Source organism: Pempheris klunzingeri, chromosome 15 (assembly GCF_042242105.1).
Source record: "Pempheris klunzingeri isolate RE-2024b chromosome 15, fPemKlu1.hap1, whole genome shotgun sequence".
Taxonomy (NCBI): Eukaryota; Metazoa; Chordata; class Actinopteri; order Acropomatiformes; family Pempheridae; genus Pempheris; species Pempheris klunzingeri.
This window is the reverse complement of record NC_092026.1, coordinates 7,496,562-7,519,348: the sequence shown is the minus strand read 5'-3', so window position 1 is coordinate 7,519,348 and position 22,787 is coordinate 7,496,562. Positions and strand designations below refer to the sequence as shown.

Below are 22,787 nucleotides of genomic sequence, written 5' to 3'. Positions count from 1 at the left end.
TTATCTAAACTAGACACTCATTTTTCAGTAAGTTGTCTTAAGTAACTGTGAGCCACACCTTCTCTCTTGTTGTCTTCAGTAGTTAGTCACAGTGACAAGCTCCAGACCAGCCCAGGTTAGCAACAAGCAAGTTGCTTTGATTACTCTAATTTTCAGTCCGTTAAGACATTCATTATTAACAAAACAGTTATGTGTTAAAGAAGAAACCTCATAACATCTGAGCGCCATCAATCACAGTTCACTGTGCAAAGCACCGGCAGGTTTTCTGCATAATTTGCACTTCCAGAGGAGGTGAAGAGTTGATTTCGACAGCGTCTTCGACTCATTGAGAACAGATTTGTTTTGTGACTCATAACCAAGAGAAAGTAAAAGATGGCCAGGCTTGCTTTTCATGTCAGAAACTGAGCCGGTGAGCCATATGCTGGTGTCACATGACCATGAGCTGATGGTGATCTTGAAGACTCACTTCCTTTTTCTTGCAGCCATGTAATGTTTCTACCACGTGTCCTAAAGGATAATGGGAAGCGCATGGTCTCTCTCTCTCTCGCTTTCTCTCTCTCTCTCTCTCTCTCTCTCTCTCTCTCGCTCTCGCCATCTCCCCTTCCTCCAGTGTGGTTGACCTTGCACCAACTTGCAAGACCTTGGAGTCTGAGGGAGTGCTGCTGAGGATGCTGGAAGAGAACGCAGACCAGACAGTCACATTGAGGGCACAAAGGCAGTGGCAGTGGGAGTTGGGCAGGGTGGAAAGAACAGGAAGACCAAAATAGAGTAGGGTCCACTGGTTTAAACAATATCAATTCTTTGGTTAGAGCAAAGACGTAAATCATATTAAAAAGTCATATATTTGAAATGGATGAGTTTGAGACAAAGAGAACCAACAGTTTAAGTGGAATTAGATAGAGGGAGTGGCATAGTGACAAGAAGGACCATAGAGATGAAGAAATCAATACGGGAAGGACGGCCATGTCCAGACATGATGGATCATAATGAGTGCTCATTATCACTCTGGCACTGTCTTACAGCATACTACATCTCTCTCTCTCACAGATATGTGCTCATTTGACTCTAATAGAAACCATAGAAACAGATTAGGCAGCCAGACAGAACGCAGGGGGCGTCAGCTTTTCATGCATCAAGTCATCGCATTCTCTCATTTGATTGAAGACAGCCGCTGGCGGCTTCAATTTAAAAAAAAAAAAAAAAACGTTATAATAGATGTGTCTATTCCACCTCATTACTTCATGTCCAGCTGTGGCTGGAGTTGCATCTGATTAGTTCAGAAATGTTTTATTACAAAGTATATTTAGGTAGTAAAAGTGTGTTGCCATCAGCCCTCTCGCACTGGGCTGTAGCAATAAATATATGTAACATCAACATCATATGATATTAAAAAAACAGGTCCTAGGGCATACAGGGTTGCACGGAAAGATTAGACTTGTCTGACTTGACATTTTCACATGTATTGGAATAGAAACATGCCCCTGGCAATGTAAACAAAAAAACTGCTTGGCAAATATTTAATTAAAAAACAATTTAAAACATTTAATTTTTAGTTTCTCTTGGTCAAAATGTTTTTTGGCATGAAAATACTATAAAACGGACAAAGAAACATTACTGCTTCTCATTAAAAATAGCACTTAATAAAATGTTATTATAAAATATTGAGCAGTGAAGTGATAAATCCTCTCTGTTTTTATTTTATCAAAAAGTTCATTTATTTCAGTGTCCCACCTAAAGTGCATGATATGGAAGATCGTTCGCTATGTTTGTTGTTCCTGTGTATTATGGGGGCAGGGCAGTTGTGTTATGATTATGCTTGTACTCCAAAGGTCATTCGTAGCAGTAATGCTAGTTTTGCTATCGCAGGGGTCATCCAAGGTGAAACTGAGCAGTTTCCTCCTTCACTCTCTCTGTCTCTGTAACATATATCCATGTTGCTGGGTCATCATGACCTGGGCTGGGCTGCTGCAGGGCTCTAATATAGTGTGTTGCAGTGTTGCAATGCCGTAAAGTTAGCAGCGGTTTGTAGCATTGCTGAAGGTGCACATGCTGTTCTGGGAAAAGCGATTTCTCTACACAGGGTGTGGTGTGTTAGCCTGCCTGTGCGATAAGAGCTGAATGGGCCCCCGGGAGCCCAGTCATTCAAATTCCATGTGCAAACCCCGTACAATTGTTTAACCAAAAATAGAAACCACTGACAACATTATGGAATTCCAAACAAAAAACACTTTGCAACCCATGATCTCTTCTGCATGTGATAAATGGGGGATTTAGTTTAAGAGTGAAATAATAAACATGATGTTATCGCAAGTTCCCATCTGTGTGAGATCACCGCAGTGTTGCTGTGATGATGATGGAACTTTTCACTTACAAATGCTTGAGTTCATGGACAATATTACTGCCATAGAGGGGTGGTTGTTTGAACGAAGTCTATCATCTGTTCTCAGGAAATCAGGTATTGGAATAGTGAGCAGAGCGATTCGGTCAGCCTCTCTCTCTCTCTCTCTCTCTCTCTCTCTCTCCTCCAACAGCAGGCAGGTCAGCCTCCTCTTTGCTCCTCCCCCTGCTCTCACCTGGCGCTCAGCCCAGAATGTTGCTGCAACTCTGCTCATTCTCATTGGTCCCACTCTCACACCGCTTCACAAGAAGGGAAATGACTAACCTCCCTCATGCCCTGCCTCGACTTCCCCTCTGCTTTCACTCTCTTCCTTTCTCTCACCTCTAAACACATTTGCAATGGCCGGCTTTGCTGTACTGGACTGTAAGTGATACAGGATTGGATCTGATTTACCAGCGTCGACAAGAAGAGGTGGAAAGTTGTGAATAGCTGCCTTGTGCATTTGTCTGTGTGCATGTTTGGCGTGGCGTGGCGTGGCGTGGCGTGGCGTGGCGTGGCGTGGCGAGCGTGTGTGCACACCATGTGTGTTTAGAGTTCTGGACGGGTGAAAGTTTTATTTGTTTTAGCTGTCACTCCTGCATTTCTGACATTTTTACATTTTCTTCATTCTCACAGCTACATAGCTTAGCAGTGGAGTAACTTTAAGAAATACCGCAGGTCAGAAACTCTTATGAAAGATAAATAAAGGAGAAGACAAACCTGAAAGTTTTGTTTGGATATGTGTCATCAGACCAATCTTTCTTTCTGTCTTTCCCTCCTTTCTATCTCTTTCTCTCTCTCTCTCTCTCTCCCCAGAGGAAGTGCCTTCCCTGATGTCTGCTGCAGCTTTGACCTGCTTCTACAGCTGAAGCTCCACCCTCCCCCCCTCCCCCGCCTCGCTCGCTTGCTGCCACAATAACACGAGCACAAGGACAGCGACCACACCCACCTCGCAGCCTACGCTCCGACCTGCTCGTCCATCCTCCACCATCACCATCCACTCCTCGCAGCCGGGCTCCAGCCTCAGCTCTCCTCACCAGACGGCCCTGCTGACAACTGCTCTCCACCAGCTGAACAGCCTTACCTCAGCAGTCCGACACACCACCAGGCCCGCGCAGCATCTCACCCACCTTGCCTTTAACCTTCGCCTTTCGACCCTCTAAGCCTCCACTCGGTCCTCAGTGTCCTTAACCTTCCTGTAGCAGGCTACACCCAGACTGTCACCTTTGTTGCCTGCTTCACTGCACATAACCAGAGGGCTCTCGGTTTGGCCTGTTCATCTGTTTTGCCTGCTTGGCTTCTGAATGCTATAGATGAAGCTATTCAGCAAGCAAGAGTGAAAGAAAAGTCAAGCCAAGAGTGGCAACTTAATGGTTAGGCTAATTCATCTCCTGGATATAAACACTTTCTCTGTGGCTGATAACATTCATGGTGAAACATCGTCCTGCAACATTTCACTTTGGAAAAGGAGCCTCCTCAATCAATAGGAACTTTATTTTGAATGTTTCATTTCAACGTTACATACGCATATCACAGACTTTAACAACAAATACACAAAGCAAAAGGACTTAAAGTTGTGGATTAAAACAGTAGAGGTACTTAATTTGTGTTTGAACAGATTTCAGCTCGGAATACCTTTTGCCAGCGTGTTGCCATGGCAATTAACATGGCCCATATCCGTGACACAAAGTGGTTGACACTTGAGGTATGTAGGGAGTTCCAGAGGGGCACGTGCTCACGCTCCGACCAGGAGTGCAAGTTCGCTCATCCGGCCAAGAGCTGTCAGGTGGACAATGGACGGGTCATCGCTTGCTTCGACTCACTCAAGGTAAGAAAAGAGAGGTGGTGAACAGGCAGCCTGGAGGTCAGATCTCAGACAGATAAGAGACTGAGCACAATCAGTTTGACACACAGTTTGAGGGAATATATGGAGTTACAAAGTGGAAATAGCAGCTGTCTACAGTCTGCATCATGCTAGAGCACGCCATCTGGCCACGGCGTGTGCTCTACTTGGTCCCACCTATTTCTGGTCAGGTGACTGCAACATGTGATCAGGTTCACAGAGAGGAGGAGGGGAGTTTCAGCTTTTGAGATTCAGGAAGCAGAAGTCAGGAGTTTCTAATGCTGCACTGTGGAATTTTCTAGGACTGGCTGAAGTGTTTTGGCTGGTGTTTATGACATTTATTTCAAACGAGTCATTCAGCCGTCTCAGTTGCATTTCCGACTGATTACACTTTACATAAACACTGTTGCATGAATTTACTACATCAGCACAGTCCCACTGGACGTGATGAACAATGCTGTGTGCCAGCATGTGAATAGGGAAACACAGATGAATAGGTTGTCACATGTACAGACTCATATGGACGCCCTGAGCACAACACGTTTCAACAGCTAGAGAGGAGCGAGGCGATAGCGTCATCATGTAGATCGCACTCAGTCAAACCACTTCCTGTGGAGAGGCCGAGGGGCAGTTAGAAAGGGTTTGTGTGTGCTTACCACTATGCGCTTGTGTGTGTGTGTGTGTTTTAGAGCGAATTTGGGGGCAGATTTGGTCCACCATATGCAGTAATTTTCCATTTTAGGCAGCAGCAGGAAAGCAGAAAAGCAAACACTTCTTTTGCTTTCTCTCGCTCATTCTCTCTCTCTCTTTCACAATCTGTCTTTTTATCGGAGCCCAATATCTCTAGAGATGGGCGGACCTCAACCCAAAGTTTCCAGCATTGACACACACCCACACAGGTTTGGCTCTGTGTGTTTTTTACTTCTGCTTGTATTCTGCCCCTGCAGACATTGTTGACTCGTGGTCATTGGCAGTGTGTGAGCAGCGCAGGGTTAGGATGAGGACAGCGTGCGAGTAGACTCACAGAACAGTGTTTATAGCCAGATGTGGACAGAGGAACATTGTCGAACCCAAGCTAAACTCTTCCCAAGTTTCCTCAGAATGTGCTAACGCCTATGTCCGTGTGTGTGTGTGTGTGATTGTCAAAATTACAAGCTGAATTACATCATTCTTGTTTATTACATCTTGAGTCCCACTTTATAGTTTTGGCCATCATCCCTATTGGTGGGGATTGCCACCATCATTCTCCCTAATTTCCTAATAACTTTCAGTGTAATTGAAAGATGACAGAACAAGGCAACTTTACTAAAAAGAGGTCAGAAGCACAAGTAGTCACACAATAATTCAGTTAATTTTAAATCAGCCGCCAGGTTGGCCAGAGTTATTAGGAAGAGGAAACAAAGATGGTAAAGTTATTACCCAAACTGTCTGTTGAGAACATCCATCGTCGTTTACAGACCCACTTCCCGGTTCAACTTTGTATCATACTTATTATAGTTGTGGGTACATGCAATTTTCCTTCAAGTTTCAATGAGTGATTATGGCCAACATGTCTAACGTTCTCATTTTTGGTTTTACCTCCTCACGAAGAGCTAGATAATCTGGCTAAACTGTTTGCCAGTTTACGGCCTGTGATCTGTGTGTTTGACCATTTTCATTTATTTCCCTGTTTGGGCGAGTAAAATGTTATAATTACCAACAGAAATTGTGGCCAAAACTACAAAAATATTACCCAAGCTATAAGAAACTGGATTCATCGCAGCAATGTACCTGCTACAAAAACACGGAACACAAGCGTTCTCCTGACTATGTGGATGTCATGGACGCCTCAGTTCAACACAGTGACCATATGTCGACATTCTCTGACAACACAGTGGAGTTTTTATATACCAGCCAAAGGATTTCAATATGTTAACATATGTTTAAATTGTGAATTCACACTTAGGTAAAGGTCAGCCATTGGAAAGGAGAAGCTGGCACATGTATGGAGGCTTTTTGAAGGAACCAAGGGGCCTATTTTAGTAGTTTGGACTCATTTTCCACTAGGACTTGTGTATTAATGGAGATGGGTGATACTTTTTTTAACTGTTCGCCCCATTTTTTCCACCGCTAATGAAAAACAGAGCAGGTCTCTAAAACCCACAGTGGAAACAGCAGGAGAAAGCAAGTGAGAGAGAGCTAAAGAGGATGGTGGAAATCAGAAGCGAAGGCTGCTGATTTGTTGCATGTATACACCAGAAGATAACACCTAGAATGCAAACCAAGTCACACACACATTTACCACATGGTAAAGTGTTACATAGACCCACAAACACACACTAAAAAAAAATCATGTCCTGCTCCACTTTCACACAGGTTGAGTGGTTGAAATAGGACAAGTTCTCAGTTTAGCTGTGTTACATGAAGCCATATTGCTCCCCATTACTAGCCTTGCTCTCCCTACACCCAAACCCACACACACACACACACGCTGCACTCTCTTGGACACATGTGCACACACTGTCTGCCCATGAGAAAGGAACGGCCCTCTTCTTGAGAGGTGTATAATTAGAACAGGTCTCACATGATCACCAGTGCATAGCTGAGCAGGTCACACCCAAACCCGGTCTTTTCCCCAACAGCCACTATCTCTCTCTCTCTCTCTGGCCTCGTTTTTACATGGTGCACACACACACATACAAAAGCACACATGCACACACACACACAAAGCATGTGTCCTGCACTAAACCATGGTTGTAGAGACCACGCTGAGGGAATTAGAGCAGGGAATATATTTGTACCAGAAATAGCAGAAAGAGTTAAATTGCAGTTTTTCATGGGAAGATGTTCATGGCAGTAATCAGATGTGGATGATATACCCGCAAGCAAGACAATCAATTACATCCAAGTTTTCATCTAGGCCACAGAATTAAAACTAAGTTGTAGTGTGTGTGTGTGTGTGTGTGTGTGTGTGTGTGTGTGTGTGTGTGTGTGTGTTTGGCCATGCGCTGACAACGTGCACGCATGTGTGGGCGTTCACTGGCCTTAGACTTGGCCTTAACCTCGGAGTGCAGCCGTTTCTGTTGCCTGTGCATCTGCTTGGTGCAGCAGAGACAGCTCAGCTATGTCGAAGCGGGGTAAATATTTGGAGAAGGATAATGGCTGCCAGAACTCCCTGATTCAAAGTCAGCTTTGTAACGATGTCTATTAATGATTAACAAGTGAGCAGACTGGTTAGCTAAGACACGCTGATTCTAAATCTGTTTAAACGATTCACATTTGCAGCTAAATATTTAGTTCTGCTCTTCTATAAACGCAAACAGCATAACTGATGAGACAGGTGAGAAGGTGTCATGGAGCATGTGCTCCTTTTAGCTGCACTTTTTCTGACAAAATTACAAGGAGAAGAGTTTAAAATGTACACCAAGGAAGTAACCTACTTTTAACCTTCAGTAGTTGTAATCACTTGTGCTGTCTGCTTGCATCTCTAATCAGATTTGAGTATAATAGTCAGATCAGGTTGCAGAAGCAAGTGAGCTAATGCCTGCCTCATTAGTTTATACTAGAAAGAGTCTGAAATAATATAGGTTACTCTCTACAGTAAATGAACTGTAACACTGCAGCTCTACCCCACCCACACAGAGGGTAAACTGCCAGCTTATTTCAAGTGCTGTGCCATCCTGTTTTCATTTGATGCAAGCCTATTCTAGTTCACTTCTCCTTCACTGGTTTTCCCTTCCTCCGTTGCTTGTTTTCATTCTCCTCCCATCATGGTAGCTCCTTCTACTTGATTTCCTGCTCAGTCTGGTTTTTGCCTCATTTACCTCAGGCCTCACCCTTCCCTGGACAGGATGGTTCACATTACACCATGGTAGACCCACACACACCCGCATGTGCTCACACAAACCTTTGTGCTTCGAGTTTAGGGGCTGAAGTGACAACCATGACCTTGTGTGAACCCAAGAGCAGCAGCAGGCTCTTGTTTACCCCCAACACTGCTGTCCATGTCATAAAAAAAAACGAGCGGTAACAATCTACCATGGAGAACACACACACACACACGTATACAATTGCCCACAGCATAGACCTTGTACTTTGTCTACCTGCCAGTCTGACACACCCACTGTCATCATGTCTGAGTTCTGAGAAAAAGAGACAGAGTGCGCGTGCGTGTGTGTGTGTGTGTGTGTGTGTGTGTGTGTGTGTGTGTGTGTGTGTGTGTGTGTGTGTGTGTGTGTGTGTGTGTGTGTGTGTGTGTGTGTGTGTGTTATATCTGTATTAGTATTGCTGTTGCAGCGGGTTTCTTTGTGTCACCACACTGTTCTGAGCCAAGATTACATTCCTGTAGAGCAGAGGGCGGGTAAATAGCTCTTATTTATCTCTCTCTGTCTATGTCTCTATCTTTCTCTCTCACTGTCTGTGTCTCTATCTGTCTCTCCTCTCATTTTGCTGACCATATTTTGACAGCACGTTTACATTCACTGGATAGATGGAACAGTCAGGTTAAACACACTAGGAGGCTTAGAGGTGGTTGGCCAGACACATGTGGGGTAAATATTAGCTGCGTTGCTAGTCGACAGTGTTTTTTATGATTTCAGATAAATTATCCAGCCATTTTTTGGGCAGTAAAATCAACATGTCATGCTCCCTGTGAAGCATATGGTTATGAGTTCAGAAGGCTAATTTGTATTTGATACTTACTGTCACATACCAAACAGTACATGAAAAGACACACTGCACTTTGCCACGTGCAGGCAGCAGTTATCGTTACTGTGGCCTGTGACGAACTGATGAAAACCAGAGCAAAAAAACAGCACAATTCAGTTTGTTTAATTTATTTTTGCGTAGTTTTAATTCCTGTACTGTTACAATATTTAATGTAATGCATTTTTTGGACACTGCAACACAGATTGAACATCAGTATGAGTAAACTTCAGAGGGAGCGATCTGGTGTGTTAAACTATCTACAGTATTAGACATAAACAAATCAAACTTCCTCCTTGGCTGTCGTCTTAATAGGTCTGTGCCTCACTCAGACACAATCCAAATATGCTGTCTTTGTGCACAATAGCCGCTGATGGGCATGATGAATCCGAAGCCACTCATTGCTGTGTGATCCTCACAGCTCTCGCCAAAAATTACAAGCCCAAAGAAAACATTGAGAAGACAGCAAAATGGGGCACCTGTGTACAGATAAATCTGATCTCAGAATGTGTTATCACACATGTGATCTGAAAGGTTTGTTTTCAGTAGCCCTGTGCTTATCCCCTGTCGGCGTACTGCGGTGAGGCTATAATTCAGACAGAGACTGTTTCCTGGATCCATATGGGCTTCTCTCCACTGCAGCCGACGCATGGGATCTCCATCCTAATTGGATTTTTAATGGGATATGTGTGGGCGCATCCACAATGAAAATTTCTCTCCTATAAATTAACAAGGCTAGGATTCAGCCATCCATAAGATTCACTAGAAGAGAGCTGCTTATGTCTCAGTGTTGTCTGTTTAGCTGTGCTCAGTCTTTTTGGTGGCTGATTAAAATGAGCAGGTTTCACTCGCTAAAAGCAAGTGAAATTACAGGGACTTTTATTTTAGTAAGTGTGGTCTTTCACTTCTCTGTCACCTGGTGTTGATGGTGTTTATCCTTAGTGTCTTTTTCATTTTCATGCCAGAGAGATTTGTGGTTTGACCAGTCTAATCCAGAACCACACGCACGCATGCACACATGCACACACAAACGCGCGCACACACACACACACACACACACACACACACACACACACACACATACACAGACATTCTTTGGTCTGCTCATTCCATGGTGTGTGCATCCTTGTCAGATCAGTGCGGCTGTGCGTCTTCTCTGTGAGCTTATGTGACGGAAGATCGGCGACAACAGCCTGTCTTTTCTTCTCAGTGTCAGCCGTCCCTGTCCCTCCATCACACTGGGCCTCTTTATGACACCACTGATACAATGATTACTTCTCTAGCCTCTCCCTCTTTCTCCCTTTCACTCTCTTTAACATACAGGCATACTATAAAATCACACATAGCCTGAGGGTTTGCTTGCTTCACCAATCAACAAACATTGACTGATGATAGCGAAGATTGGAGTGTTCATCATCTACAACTCATACAATCACAGAAATGTATTGGTAATGTCACTTGGTTTGTATTAGTGGATTTATTTCCAGGACTTTATTGGATGCAGATGTTTATATACTAGAGACTGCATCAGAGTAAACATTTAAAGGAATCCGCCCTCAGCTTTCTCTATTTTTTATAAAAGCTTCATGCAAACTAGTTTTGCATAGACCAACATATCAACTGAGTATGACCTAACAATTTCAAGTTGGAGATTATGGTTGGCTCCCCATGCAGCCAAACATTGTCCACAGAACCCTATTTAAACTCAGGTGGTCGCCCAATGTTTCAATAATACCAAATGCATTAGGCTGAAATGGTGCTGCCAAAAATAAAAAAGAAAAGGTGGAGTTTCTTGCATGCGAACAGTCTCGTATCCAGCTCAGCCATTATCCTCCCATTAGACAGGTGAGAGAGGAGCTCGAGGGCACAGCTACTCACTTAGCCTCAACTCTGTCAACACCTTTTCACACTGCCTCCTCCTTCTCCCCCCCACCGCCAGCTGCTAGGTCCATCAGTCAAGTTTACCCTGCCCTTTATCTCTATGTTGATGCCAAAATGTGAAATGGAAGGTGCACGGCGAGATGCCCGCTGGTGATTGTGAAAGGCACGAGAATGTGAGGCAACCAGGAAAAACATAGCTGATGGCTGTCCATCTGCTTTTCTCTCAGTCAGTTGCTTTCTTTGTGCCTGTGTTGTTTTTTTGTTGTTTTTTTTAAAAGTGCATTCCTTCTCAGAATCGCAGTGTCTGGGCCTGTCAAGCCCATGGCATCGGTCTTAGTTTCTTTCGCCTTTTCTGTGATTCAGTGTTTTGCTTTGTTATGTGACATTGAGCTAAAACTATGAAGCCAGTCAGCAGTAAACAGTTCATCAACAACCTCACAAATGATGTCTCCATTTTTGCCCGTTAGGATCCTTGTTTTTTGGCCTGAAATAGTGGCACCACCTGAGGTCCAATTAGTGTTAGCACTAATTAGTTTTGTGTGACACGCACAGACTGATGGAGTCTGTTTACACTGCCTTATATTGCACTGCACATCCAACGTTGTGTACATATCACTTTATATATCATTAATACTAGAAGCATTAGCGTTACTTGCACGACTTCCCTCAGTAATAATTACTGTTTATTTAAATAACAATAATGTAATGATAAGTATTTTTTACTGCACTAACTTTTTATTTTGCTGTCTTATTTTTCTAATGTTTTTATGGATTATTTACACCAATGCCATCTTAAAAGTCTGGACTTCTGGACTGGACTTTGTGCTGATTTGTTAGTTAAATATCTGTTTAGATGTCATTGGTAACTGTAGCTACTCTCAGTTATCTGCTGCTTTTTTTTTTTTAGCTAATTATAGGACATCAACACCTGCACAGACTTTATGAAACGAGTAAAATAGCCACAGAAACAAACTGAATCATCTCACTCCACTCGCTGTGCTTTTTTTGTCTTACCTTACAAGAATAATTTGGAGAATACACATGAGGCAAAATCACTTCTTGAAATGTAATAAGAGAGAGAAAACCAGGCTGAAAGTGTCCTGCTTGTCTAGTGCCAAGTCCGATGGAGATAAACGCACGTAGAAACAGGATTAGGCTAGTTGACAGTGGGATTAGAGCCCTGAATAGGATTACAGTCTGTGAGATCAGATTAGTATAATACATGCCAGATTAAATATGTTAGTGTTGCAAACCAAATGAATCATCTGCACGTTTTTTATTACTTGGCCATTGATGGGAGAGACTCTTTCTGTATGTTTCTACAATCCAGATGTCACAAAACTGAGAAGGAAATGAATCCTGTGCAGATAATGATGGTAGCAGTGAGGTTAAAAGAGGGAGACCAAGCAGCTGGGATCAATAGATGTTTTTAAAAAAGAGAAAAGGAGTACCTCCAAACTTTTTTTCAGCTTTTGAGGTGTGAAGATGCATCAAAGCTGCCATTCTTAAGAGGCAGAAACGAATGTGTACTCCGCAAAAAAGAGATGGAAAGACAGAAAGATGGGGAAGGCATACAATACACTTTAGTTATCTTAGTCAAAGGATTTTTCTGTCTGTGCGCCTATGTTACTTCTGCCTTATATAATCACTTCCCCTTCTTTTTCCATTTTTCTTATCTGTCTGTGACCAATACTCCTATTCAGGACTGTTAGGGTAGCCTAATCCTCACTTTAAAGCATATATCTGTAATGATTTTAATAAGAACACCATTATCCATCTATATAGCAGGGAAACTAGATTTGCTATTGATGTAGATGCTCTTTAATGAGGAAAGTATTCAAAAAAAGAGCTTCAGTACTAGAAGCAGCAAATCTAACAATTATCTTTAGTCATTGGATTACTCATCTTCTGAGTTATGAAATGGCTGATTAAGATAAATGGTAGGCTTTGATCCTCAGCCTGCGAGGCTTACCCTATCCTCTGCACTGCCCTAGAGGAGGTAGAAGCATTCACATACCCAGGCAGTGTTGTGAGCAGATGCCAACCTAAAAACCAGGATCAATTAGGCTAGGATGGTTTTGAACATGCCCTGGAAGAGCTCAAATATGTCTCTGTGAGGCCTACAGACCCTGAGGAAAGAGCGCACCTCAGTGTTTTCAGAAAAAACAGCTTCGTTATTGATGCCTCAGCGCTGCCTGGACCTTGTGATTTCTGCGCAGTGACTCTTGTTTCTCTCTCCCACTGGAAAGCGGGGCTTGGAGACAATTAAACGAACAATCCCAGACTGCCTCACGTACTCGCACTGTGAGTACTGGATGGCTTTCATAAAGTGCTGCTGCACAAATCGATACCTGCATGATTGCTCTGTTATTACTGATAATGAAAAGTACGGACCTAACCTTGTTAGCCCTTACAGGAGAAACGCAGCACTGCAGCGGACAGAGACTGCAGAGATAAAACTGGCGTAAATAAAGTCACATGAAAGTGTATTTGTATGAAAAGAGCTGGAAGAAGATAGCAACAGAGAGGAGGAGGGTATGTCAGGAAAAAAACAGGGTGGTCTAAGTTTGGATCCTGGGCTCCTGTGTACGTGACATCTGACCTGAGGCATTTCTGAGAACCAACACCCTCTCAAGTGTGAATAACTCATTGCTCTGTGTATGTGTGTGTGCGTGCGTGCGTGTGTGTGCGTCAGTCTGTTCACGTCTATATAAATAATGAGGTTTGTGTAGCTGCTGCTGTGTCTAATGCGTATGTGAGTTTATGTGAGTTTTCAACAGAAACTACTTTCATTTCTTAGTTATTGAATTCCTTAAACTTCGAAAGTCCAAAGTTTTCTATTCATGCAAACATGTTGCATTGATGTGGCTCACCTTATCGCTCTCTGTGTGGTCTGTGTTGTAGCTCTACTTCAGCCTATAATCCTTCTCTGTCGTTGTTTGTTGAGGCTGGTAATTCATCACCGGGGGCACATTGTAACTATTATCATAGATTAACACTCCCTCCCTATTCCATATCTCCATAAGCTTCTCTGGTCACATCGTCTCCCTGACCACTAAGCTGTGAAGCATGGTTCACTGTGTACATTGAGTCCCAGCAGGGAGATATAGCCATAATCACAAGGGTGCGAGTGTGTGTTCTTGGTCTGATATAAAAATGCAAGCCACAGTGAGAAACAGCCCTGCATACATGTGGATTTCTAATCTCCTCTTCACCATCTTCAAAAGCTGCATTGCTAATTTGATGCTGAATTAAGTGGCTAAAAACAAAAAGAAAATCAATTGTACTTTACTGTAAAAGGGTATTATTGATTGTGATGTGCAAATTGCCTTTTAGCTAGCTTAATGCTTGCAGTGTACGAAACATAAGACCACACCATGACGTTTGAATATTCTTAGATTATGGTCTGCTATGTTGGTAGTAATTTGCATGCTACTTCACTGACTTTCAGGAAATTCCAGTTTGCGTGCCCTGTCCAATGATCTGCACATTGTCAGTATATTGAACGAGCTGATATGTTTTATATTTCATTCCATATTCGAGCGCACAGTAGACAAAGGGACCAACCACTGGGCCTGGCCCTTTGAGTCTCCGCTGCTTACCAGCGGAACAAAGCTTCATTCACAGTGTGTGTGGGGAGAAAGGGCTTTCATCTCTGTGTATGTTTGGACAAAAGTCACTAGAACGCAGAGCAGAGAACAGCGTAACGTCACACCACAGCCCAACACAACTGAGTCTCACACCATAACATCACACCACAACACTGGAGCATCAAAGACGAGGGCGAAATTAGATCTGGACACATCGTGACTGTGATCATACTGCATCGTTAAAGAGATATGATTCATGGCATGCAGGACATATATATGTTCATAGGTGATGCCCGAAATTAGTGATATAAAACACACATACTGTAGCTGTTTTGGTGTAACACAAATTGTTATGTCATCTTTTTTAATCCCTGAGAATTTGAGTAAAGGCTTTTGTCACAGAAGCTCAAAGAAAATATGGTTTGTTGTATTGATACCAGAAAGGGTCATAAGAGATAAAGAAAGAATATAACGGGATAGGCAAGCAAAATAACATATTTCTTTTTTTTCAGTTTTGTATTTTTACTTAATTGCCAGACAGTTTTACCTCTTCGGGTCTCTGCAGTTACTCAAATAAAACAATCTGAGAGAGGATCCGTCTTTGGTTGAACCGGTCACAACTTGTTGACACATATCGTAGCTTTAGACAAGCAGACTGGACGCACCAGATGGCCCGTGAGGTCTGGACGGTTCATAGCGTAGCATCAGATCAGAGGTGTATTTTCTCTCACACACACACACACACACACGTGTGCATTGATACATCTTGCTGCATGCTTCATCTCTTCTCCTCAAAAGGATGGGATGCAGCCCCACCCAGCATTCTTTATAAATTGGGTCATTGTTTGCTTAAATCCCACACAGTCACAAAAGCAGGGTGTGTGTCTACGGGTGAGAGAGTTAAAAGAGAGAGTGGTCAGGGTGGGACATGTTATTACAACTTATCATCAATCAAACTGCACGGTAGCCAGTGGGATTATTGTTCCCTGTTTGGCCCGGAGTGTGGCAAGACTGATCTCACCAGGAGAAACACAGACTCCCACTCCCTCAAACACAGTCTACACTGAACTTAGGAGAAGACAGCAGACGCTTAGTTATGCATTTGCAGCATGTTGAGAAAAACAAGGCTCACTGAACTGGAGAGTGGGCAAATATAGCATATGGTAATTTTAAAAAACTGTGACCATTAATGATCTTTCTTTTAAAATAAGATATATATATATATATATCCAATCATCGTCTATACCGCTTATCCGTCAGGGTTGCGGGGGATCCATCATCCACAGCTGTTATCTAAAGTAATGATGAAAATTTGTATATATCAGAGGTCATTTTTATGTATCAACAAACAATTTCTTAGAAATACCATCCAGTAGTATACAATTCTGTCATTTGTTAGTTGTGGCCCAGGATTTATGATCATAATATTGTTGCTGTAATGCAGCAGCTCTGCAAGACGCTAAAACCTGATCACCTGAAAGGCACTACTGTAACTGTGACAAATCATTTTATTCACGAATCAGATATTCCCTCTCTGTGCCATGGACAGTGTGATTTGAAGATCTCTATAGGTCTTCATAGCACGTCCAATTTAGTGTTTTGCATAATTACCTATAAATTCTGTTTTCTGGTATGAGATAATGTAATTCTCCGGTCCAGCTTTGAATCCCTCAATGTAGAAAAAAGAGCTGGTCAGCGATAAGAAACGGTTAAGATGATATCTTAAACATTCATCTGCAGTGAGCTTTTTCATGACAGTAGCATTAGCAGCATGGATACAAAACAGGCCTGGACACAGGACAGAGAGGGGTGCTGACTGGATGCCCTCTACCCTTGGAATAGCTGTGGCTTCGGGGTTGGTTGTATCTGTGGTATTTTCTCTGCTGAGTTCCCATATCTGCCAGCAATCAGGAAGATTCCAGGAATCACTGTGTTGTTCGAGCAGGAGTGTCTGGCTGCTCTGTTGCCGTGGACACCGTCTCTAGCTGCTCCTCAAGGCCGCTGATGTCACAATAACAGCCACAAACATGATGTGAGAGGGGTGGCATCCTCCTCCTCTTTCCCTCTGTCTGCCTCTCCATTTCTCTCTCTCCTCCCTGCATGTGATGACCCGCACTAATCACTTCTTCTGCAACTTCTAAAATTTCCCTGACGCAGCCCGGCTCTCTCTGTAGAGGCACTATGACTCCCCCTCTCTCTCTCTCCCACTCATGCAGCCTGACGTTTCCACTTCTGGGACATGATTCTTTATTCAAAATGGCTGCCGGTGTTGGTTGATGTTTTTTTTTTCTTTGCATGATGCGGCAGAATGGCATTACTCTTATAGGTAAAGTCAGAGCCACGTGTTTGTCAGATATTACCCTTCCACTTTAACACACACCCACATATGCTCCGCTGCAGGTGTGAATCTAGTGGTCGGCAGACAGGGTCGTACGGGGTGAACGCAACATGATCCTTCATGCCTTTGCAGCCCTCTCTACAAACACGCACTATCTCTCCACACACTCTCACCACTTAGTGTTGTCAGTGTCAGAATTCTTCTGAATGCCAGCTCAGCTTTATGTACACGCTTCGGCATGGGAAGTTATGCTTCTGTTGAATTTTCCCAGAATAGATTAACATGGCCCTTACATTTTCCATTTAAATTGATTCAGAGTCATAGAAATGCTTATTTTATTCCATCCTATACCGAAACTGTGACATATTCCTTATCTGCTATAATTCAGTGAAGGTGTATCACATACACTAAACCTTTATGTGCTTGTGTTTTCCTTTGTGTATGTCAAAAGGAGTCTTTGAAAACGTAAAAATCAACTAGAATACAGAAATAAAGATATGCTGATACTTAATATCTCACGTCAGTTAGTGGATTTTATATGGAAACAGACCACTGAGGGCAGACCGCGGCCACAGGAAAGGTGACGGGGTCACAGAGTAGAGGAGGGGAGGAGTGCAATATGTAACACAATTTGAAATAATTTTAAAAGGAGATCCGATGAGAACCTGATATAGCAAAGCCAGACAAGTGGACAAAACTAAATAGCTTAAAGAGGCCCCCTGACCTACCAGCCGCCTCCTTTCCCTCGCACCTGTCTGGTGCTCCAGTGTCAGTGAAAGTGAAGGAGATTGGAAAAGGGAATGAAGTCATGACGGGGTATAGACATGAATCCCGGTGGGGACAGCTCTGTCAGCGAGGAAAAGCACAGGCTGCCACAGTCAGCTCAGCTGTGCCGCAGGGCTGAAAGTAAATACACATCTCTCCTAAACTGTGGACATGTTTGTGGGGGCCTTTGCCTGGCCTTGTGACGTGTATCTGCCACCTGTCATTAGAGCATGACCCCGACATGCATGCATTAATGTGCACGCATGCTTGCTTGCATGAGAGTGTGCATGTGTGAGACTCCTCCTCTCCAGACTGAATATATAATCAGACACTGCGAGCGGGCAGCAAAAAGAGATCCCTGTCTTAGATAATTATTCAAAGACTTTAAAGTGTGACCTCTGAATGACTGCTGATACAATATATAGGGATCATATGAGGGAAGAGTATTTATAGCGTTAGTTGGACATGTAGCTAAGCTTGACGTCTGGAAAGCAGCACCACAGTGTCAGTCATGACCTCCTGGGGGGCTTACACACACACACACACACACAGACATGTCCCTGTTGGGAGTGACAGAAATAGCAAGTTGTTAACAATTAGTGCTAGACTCAGCCCAGACCTAATCTGAATCTGAGTGTCTGACATTGAGCTAACTGTGGACAAAGACACATGCTTTCATTTGGCATTTAATCCCTCACACACATCCATCCATTCCAGGGTTTACACCATTTTTGATGCTGTAGCGTTAAAGCAAAAAAATCTGCTTGATTTCTGCCAAAATCCGATTGGACACTGTCATGTTAATGCTCAATATACTATTCTAATTGATTTATTGTGTACTGAGAGATGACTTAGACTGATCTCAACTTAGTTCAGAACAAAACAAACAGTCTAGATAGATAGATAGATAGATAGATAGATAGATGTTTAGCAAGCATGTTTACTGTGGTCACCATTTTATTTCAGCATGTTAACATGCTAACCTTTGCTAACTAGCAACAAACACGAAGTACAGCTGAGACTGATGGGAATGTCATTAGATTTTGAAGAAATTTGGTCATAAACCACTTTGACCAGATGATGGTGCGCGATGAAAGATTAGAGGATCATGAGTTATTACAATTCACACTGAGGGAAACATTATTTTTAAGATACTCCCTCAACAACTTTACTTGTTTCAACATATACTGTGATAAGAATGCAGCCTAACTTACAGTATATGAATTCTTATGTTGCTTGACTTTGTTGTTCCATTTGTCTCTTCTCCCTGCCTCCTTCAGGGCCGTTGTTCCAGGGAGAACTGCAAGTACCTGCACCCTCCTCCCCACCTAAAGACCCAGCTTGAGATCAATGGCAGGAACAACCTGATCCAGCAGAAGAACATGGCCATGCTGGCCCAGCAGATGCAGCTCGCCAACGCCATGATGCCTGGCACGCAGCTACCACCTATGGTGAGAGGGCACACACGTATGAACACACCACAGCTACTGCCCACGGTGAGACCAGCTCACACATACAGCTCCTTCACTGTCTGCGTGGCTCTTTCAGTCTTCTGATTTGTCTTTTCGTCAGTCCCTCTCTTTTCTCACACAGAAAGCTTGTTTGTGGTTTACGTGTACATTCTATCCGCAGTCATTTCATCCGTCTGCTTTCATTTTGTTCTCGTCCAGCCCATGTTTTCGGTGACGCCAGGCCTGGCCACCAACGCCAATGCAGCAGCAGCTGCAGCTGCGGCCTTTAATCCCTACCTGAGCCCTGTGTCACCAGGCCTCATGCCCCAAGAGATCCTGCCCAGCACCCCTGTCCTCATGGCCTCCAGCCCAACCATGAGCCAAGTCCCCAATGCCGCTGCCGCTGCAGCCCAGAAACTGCTGAGAACAGACAGACTTGAGGTAACAGGTTTTTCTCTTTGTTTTGGGGCGAGGATGCATTACACAGCATAGAATCAACCCACTCCCCCCAAAGAGTTCCAGGAAAACTCTAATAAACTCTACTTCATGATGTTTCTTTCTTAGTGGGAGTGGAGTTGCCCAGGATGATAATGAGCCTGTAAACAAGACAAGTGTTGTTAACAAGTGGTTTAACAAGCATAAAAATAACTTCCCCCTTTATGGGACTTCCATAAAATGTTTCTGAAAGTGCATTGTAATATTAATAGCAGGTACCATTATGTAAAATAGATGCTTATTAAAAGCAGAATTAAAATAAAACCGTAAGAAGAAGTGTTACATTTCATCAGTTCATGATGTGTGGTGCATTCCAAGAGTTGCTTTGCAATTAAGGGTTGTTTACTTTTTAAATGAACTTGTGGAATATTTATTTGAGTGAAGAAAAGCCATAGCAGTCTAGCACCAGTGATAGTGTAGCAACAAAAACAACATGTTGAGCTATTACCGTGTCTCCCTCTTCTGTTGTGGCTGGTAGGATTCTAACAGTGTTGCTCTCTGCTACTGAGAGACCTCCACCAAAATTGAATATTGTTGTTCCTGGTCTGGAAAAATCTCAAATATCACATCCATGTAAAAAAGATTAACAAAACCACGCAAGAGACTCAGAGGCCTGTCATTAAAAAGCAGTGTTGTGCGTTTGGTAGAGCATTCGTGTTGTAGAAAAGGTTTTCTCTTTTAATTCACGTCAGGAAAACAGTGAAGTATAAATGCGACTGCTACTTCTAATGTCTTTATGCAGCACACATTTATCTTAGTTCAACCATACGCTGCTGACGCACACAGAGCAGAAAAACAGTGGATAGCAGATATGGAATACCCATTCGTTCATGATACTTCTGATTTGAAAGAAGGTGCTGCCCTCTGGTGTCTGACACATAGACTAAAACATGTTTGGTACTCAACAAAGCTCTTTATAAAGAAAAACTTCATCTTCAAGATTCTACATTTACTGTGTTAAACTAAAAGCTTCAGTACAGCTTGAACCTTCTACAGTGTCATATTATTCAGGAACTGAAGTTGAAAGGTTAACAGGAAGTACGCTGCCTGTATCTGTACAGATCTTGTGTGTGGTGTGAAAGGATATGGCACAGAGGAAGGCCTAGATAATGTTTTATTTAGAAGAAGGGATATGATTTACGATATGAGCATTTTAATCTATTTTCTGCACTGCGGGCCTCTGCAGGCATTTTTAAGTTTGATGGATATTTGTAACTACACATCCTTTATAATGGGGAAGCAAAGGCCTGATGAGTCATACTTGTTGTATTCTCCATGAAGATACAAATGCACAAAGCAGGAAATGTTCTCTGTGGATTTATGGATGTGTTGTGTCCTTGTCTTTTCATTATTTCTCTCCTCTCATCTCGTCTCTAGGTGTGTCGGGAATATCAGAGGGGCAATTGCTCTCGGGGAGAAAACGACTGTCGCTTCGCCCACCCTGCAGACAGCACCATGATCGACACCAACGACAACACCGTCACCGTGTGCATGGACTACATCAAGGGCCGATGCTCCCGGGAAAAGTGCAAGTACTTCCACCCGCCGGCCCATCTGCAGGCCAAAATTAAGGCTGCCCAGCACCAGGTGAACCAGGCCACAGCCGCCGCGGCCATGGTGAGCAGTCTGTGCAAGCGTGGCCACACTCATTCACACCCACACAATACCTATGGAGCATTTACTTCAATTTATACCAGGGCTATCTACTATGAATGCAATCACCCAGTAGGAAATATGTTCTGTGGCTTGTACTCACATTCATGTCTGAAAGTGTCTCACCTTCCTGGTTGGTATTATGTAGCTTGTCTTTCAGTACTGCTTTCTGCCGGGTCAAATTTTAAAGTTCTGCCAGTTGGTTTGGGTAAAATTTGTTCTGAACCTGATGACATGACTGAGGATCAGACAATGGGCCCTCGTTCTGTGAATTTATTTATTTTTTTATTCCTAATCTGGAAAACAAAAGATTGTCTTGTTCCTTGTTCATCTCATCCCAGACCACAAGCAGAGGGTCAGTTCCCTTCTCTCTCTCTCTCTCTCTGATGGCCTGGTCTTATTTGTGACACCATTGTTTCTGTGCTTCCTATCTATTACTTCTCTTCCTCTCGACATTATCAAAAAAGGATTCATTGTGCTTTCAGTCCCGTCTGACAGTAGCCTGTGTGTTAACCTGTGAATAATAGTACAGCCACACTTGTCTGTTGATCACAGTGTTTTTTACATGCTCTTATTGACTTAGCGAGGCAGACAGCTTGGGGTGAATCATTGTAATGTGACTGACTGACTATGATGTGCACAGTGAAACAGAAACCTGTGAATTGTGCTTACATGTAATTTTCTGCCTGATACGATTTCCCACTTTGAAGTAATGATCAAATGATATTCTCATCGCTATATTCGTCCATCTTTGTGTGACAATAACTAATGTAGACTGGTAGTTATGATTGATTATTGATGATCATTTAACTGTTGAGCAGTAGAGCTAGTGTCCACACTGTGCATGCCTTAGTCCTGTTATCCCCTTGTATATTGCATTCCAATGATTTGTTTTTTTATTTGTTTTTGTTTTTTCTCACCTATACCCAAACTGCACTGCTGCCCCCATGATGCACCTCTGCTTGCTGGTTTATGTTAATGCGCTTGAACCCCATTGGCCCATTGCCATCATGTGCTCGCTGCCTGCTAATTAAGACTCAGTCGGCTGTCAAATCACTGAAGCGACCCCTCGACGCAACCTTTGACCTGGTACTATGACCTTTCACCTTTTAGCTTGGCATGTGGCTTTGTGTAGAGCAGTGTTTTAACCAACGATACCTAGCTATTTTTGTTGTCGTTGTCTCAGTGCAATGTCTGTTTTTTCCTCCTGTTGATCTGTCATTATTGCCTGTGATAAAATGATTGTGGCTTTCTGGGTTTAGGTTGCATCCAACACCAAACAACTACCCTCATATAGAAATCACCTCCAACACGAATTCGAACGTGGAATTTGTGATTAGGAGCCACAATCAATTCATCACCTTTAGCTTATTTAACAAAAGTGAGTGAGGGCTAGGGAAGAGCTTCTATAATGGTGGCATGGCTTCAGTCTTACGTCCAAGTCAGTGTTCAGTGTTGTGGAGCAGCTCAATCAAATGTGTGCATGTCTGTGTTGCTAGTGCATGTCAGATGGATAAGGGTGGGGCTAAGAGGAACAATCTTTAAAACCATACAGGAGTGATCCCACCATAACAGATGATTACAGTTCAAATGATAGTTCACTCCGTCATCAAATCTTGTCACAGATATTCAGACCTCACAGGTGGCCTCATGCCAAGACAAAATCCACTCAGAGAGCGTTTGATGGTGTAAATACTGACTCTTAAACATC

The 22,787-nt window shown here is 43.1% G+C and overlaps 1 protein-coding gene across 24 annotated transcripts in view; it reads left to right on the top strand.

The window, feature by feature from the left end:
- The window catches only part of mbnl1 (muscleblind-like splicing regulator 1), a 39,278-nt gene that overhangs the window by 8,942 nt on the left and 7,549 nt on the right, over positions 1-22,787 (top strand). For 9 of the 24 annotated variants that reach the window (XM_070844989.1, XM_070844988.1, XM_070845010.1 and 6 more), the window contains exons 2-6: positions 3,194-4,205; positions 18,758-18,973; positions 19,148-19,369; positions 20,801-21,040; positions 22,112-22,165. In XM_070844989.1, coding sequence (XP_070701090.1) covers positions 4,032-4,205; positions 18,758-18,973; positions 19,148-19,369; positions 20,801-21,040; positions 22,112-22,165 — 906 coding nt within the window. In that variant the 5' untranslated portion in view covers positions 3,194-4,031. The remainder of the gene's footprint in view (positions 1-3,193; positions 4,206-18,757; positions 18,974-19,147; positions 19,370-20,800; positions 21,041-22,111; positions 22,166-22,787) is intronic. The other 15 variants (XM_070845011.1, XM_070845005.1, XM_070844997.1 and 12 more) reach the window with 4 other exon arrangements.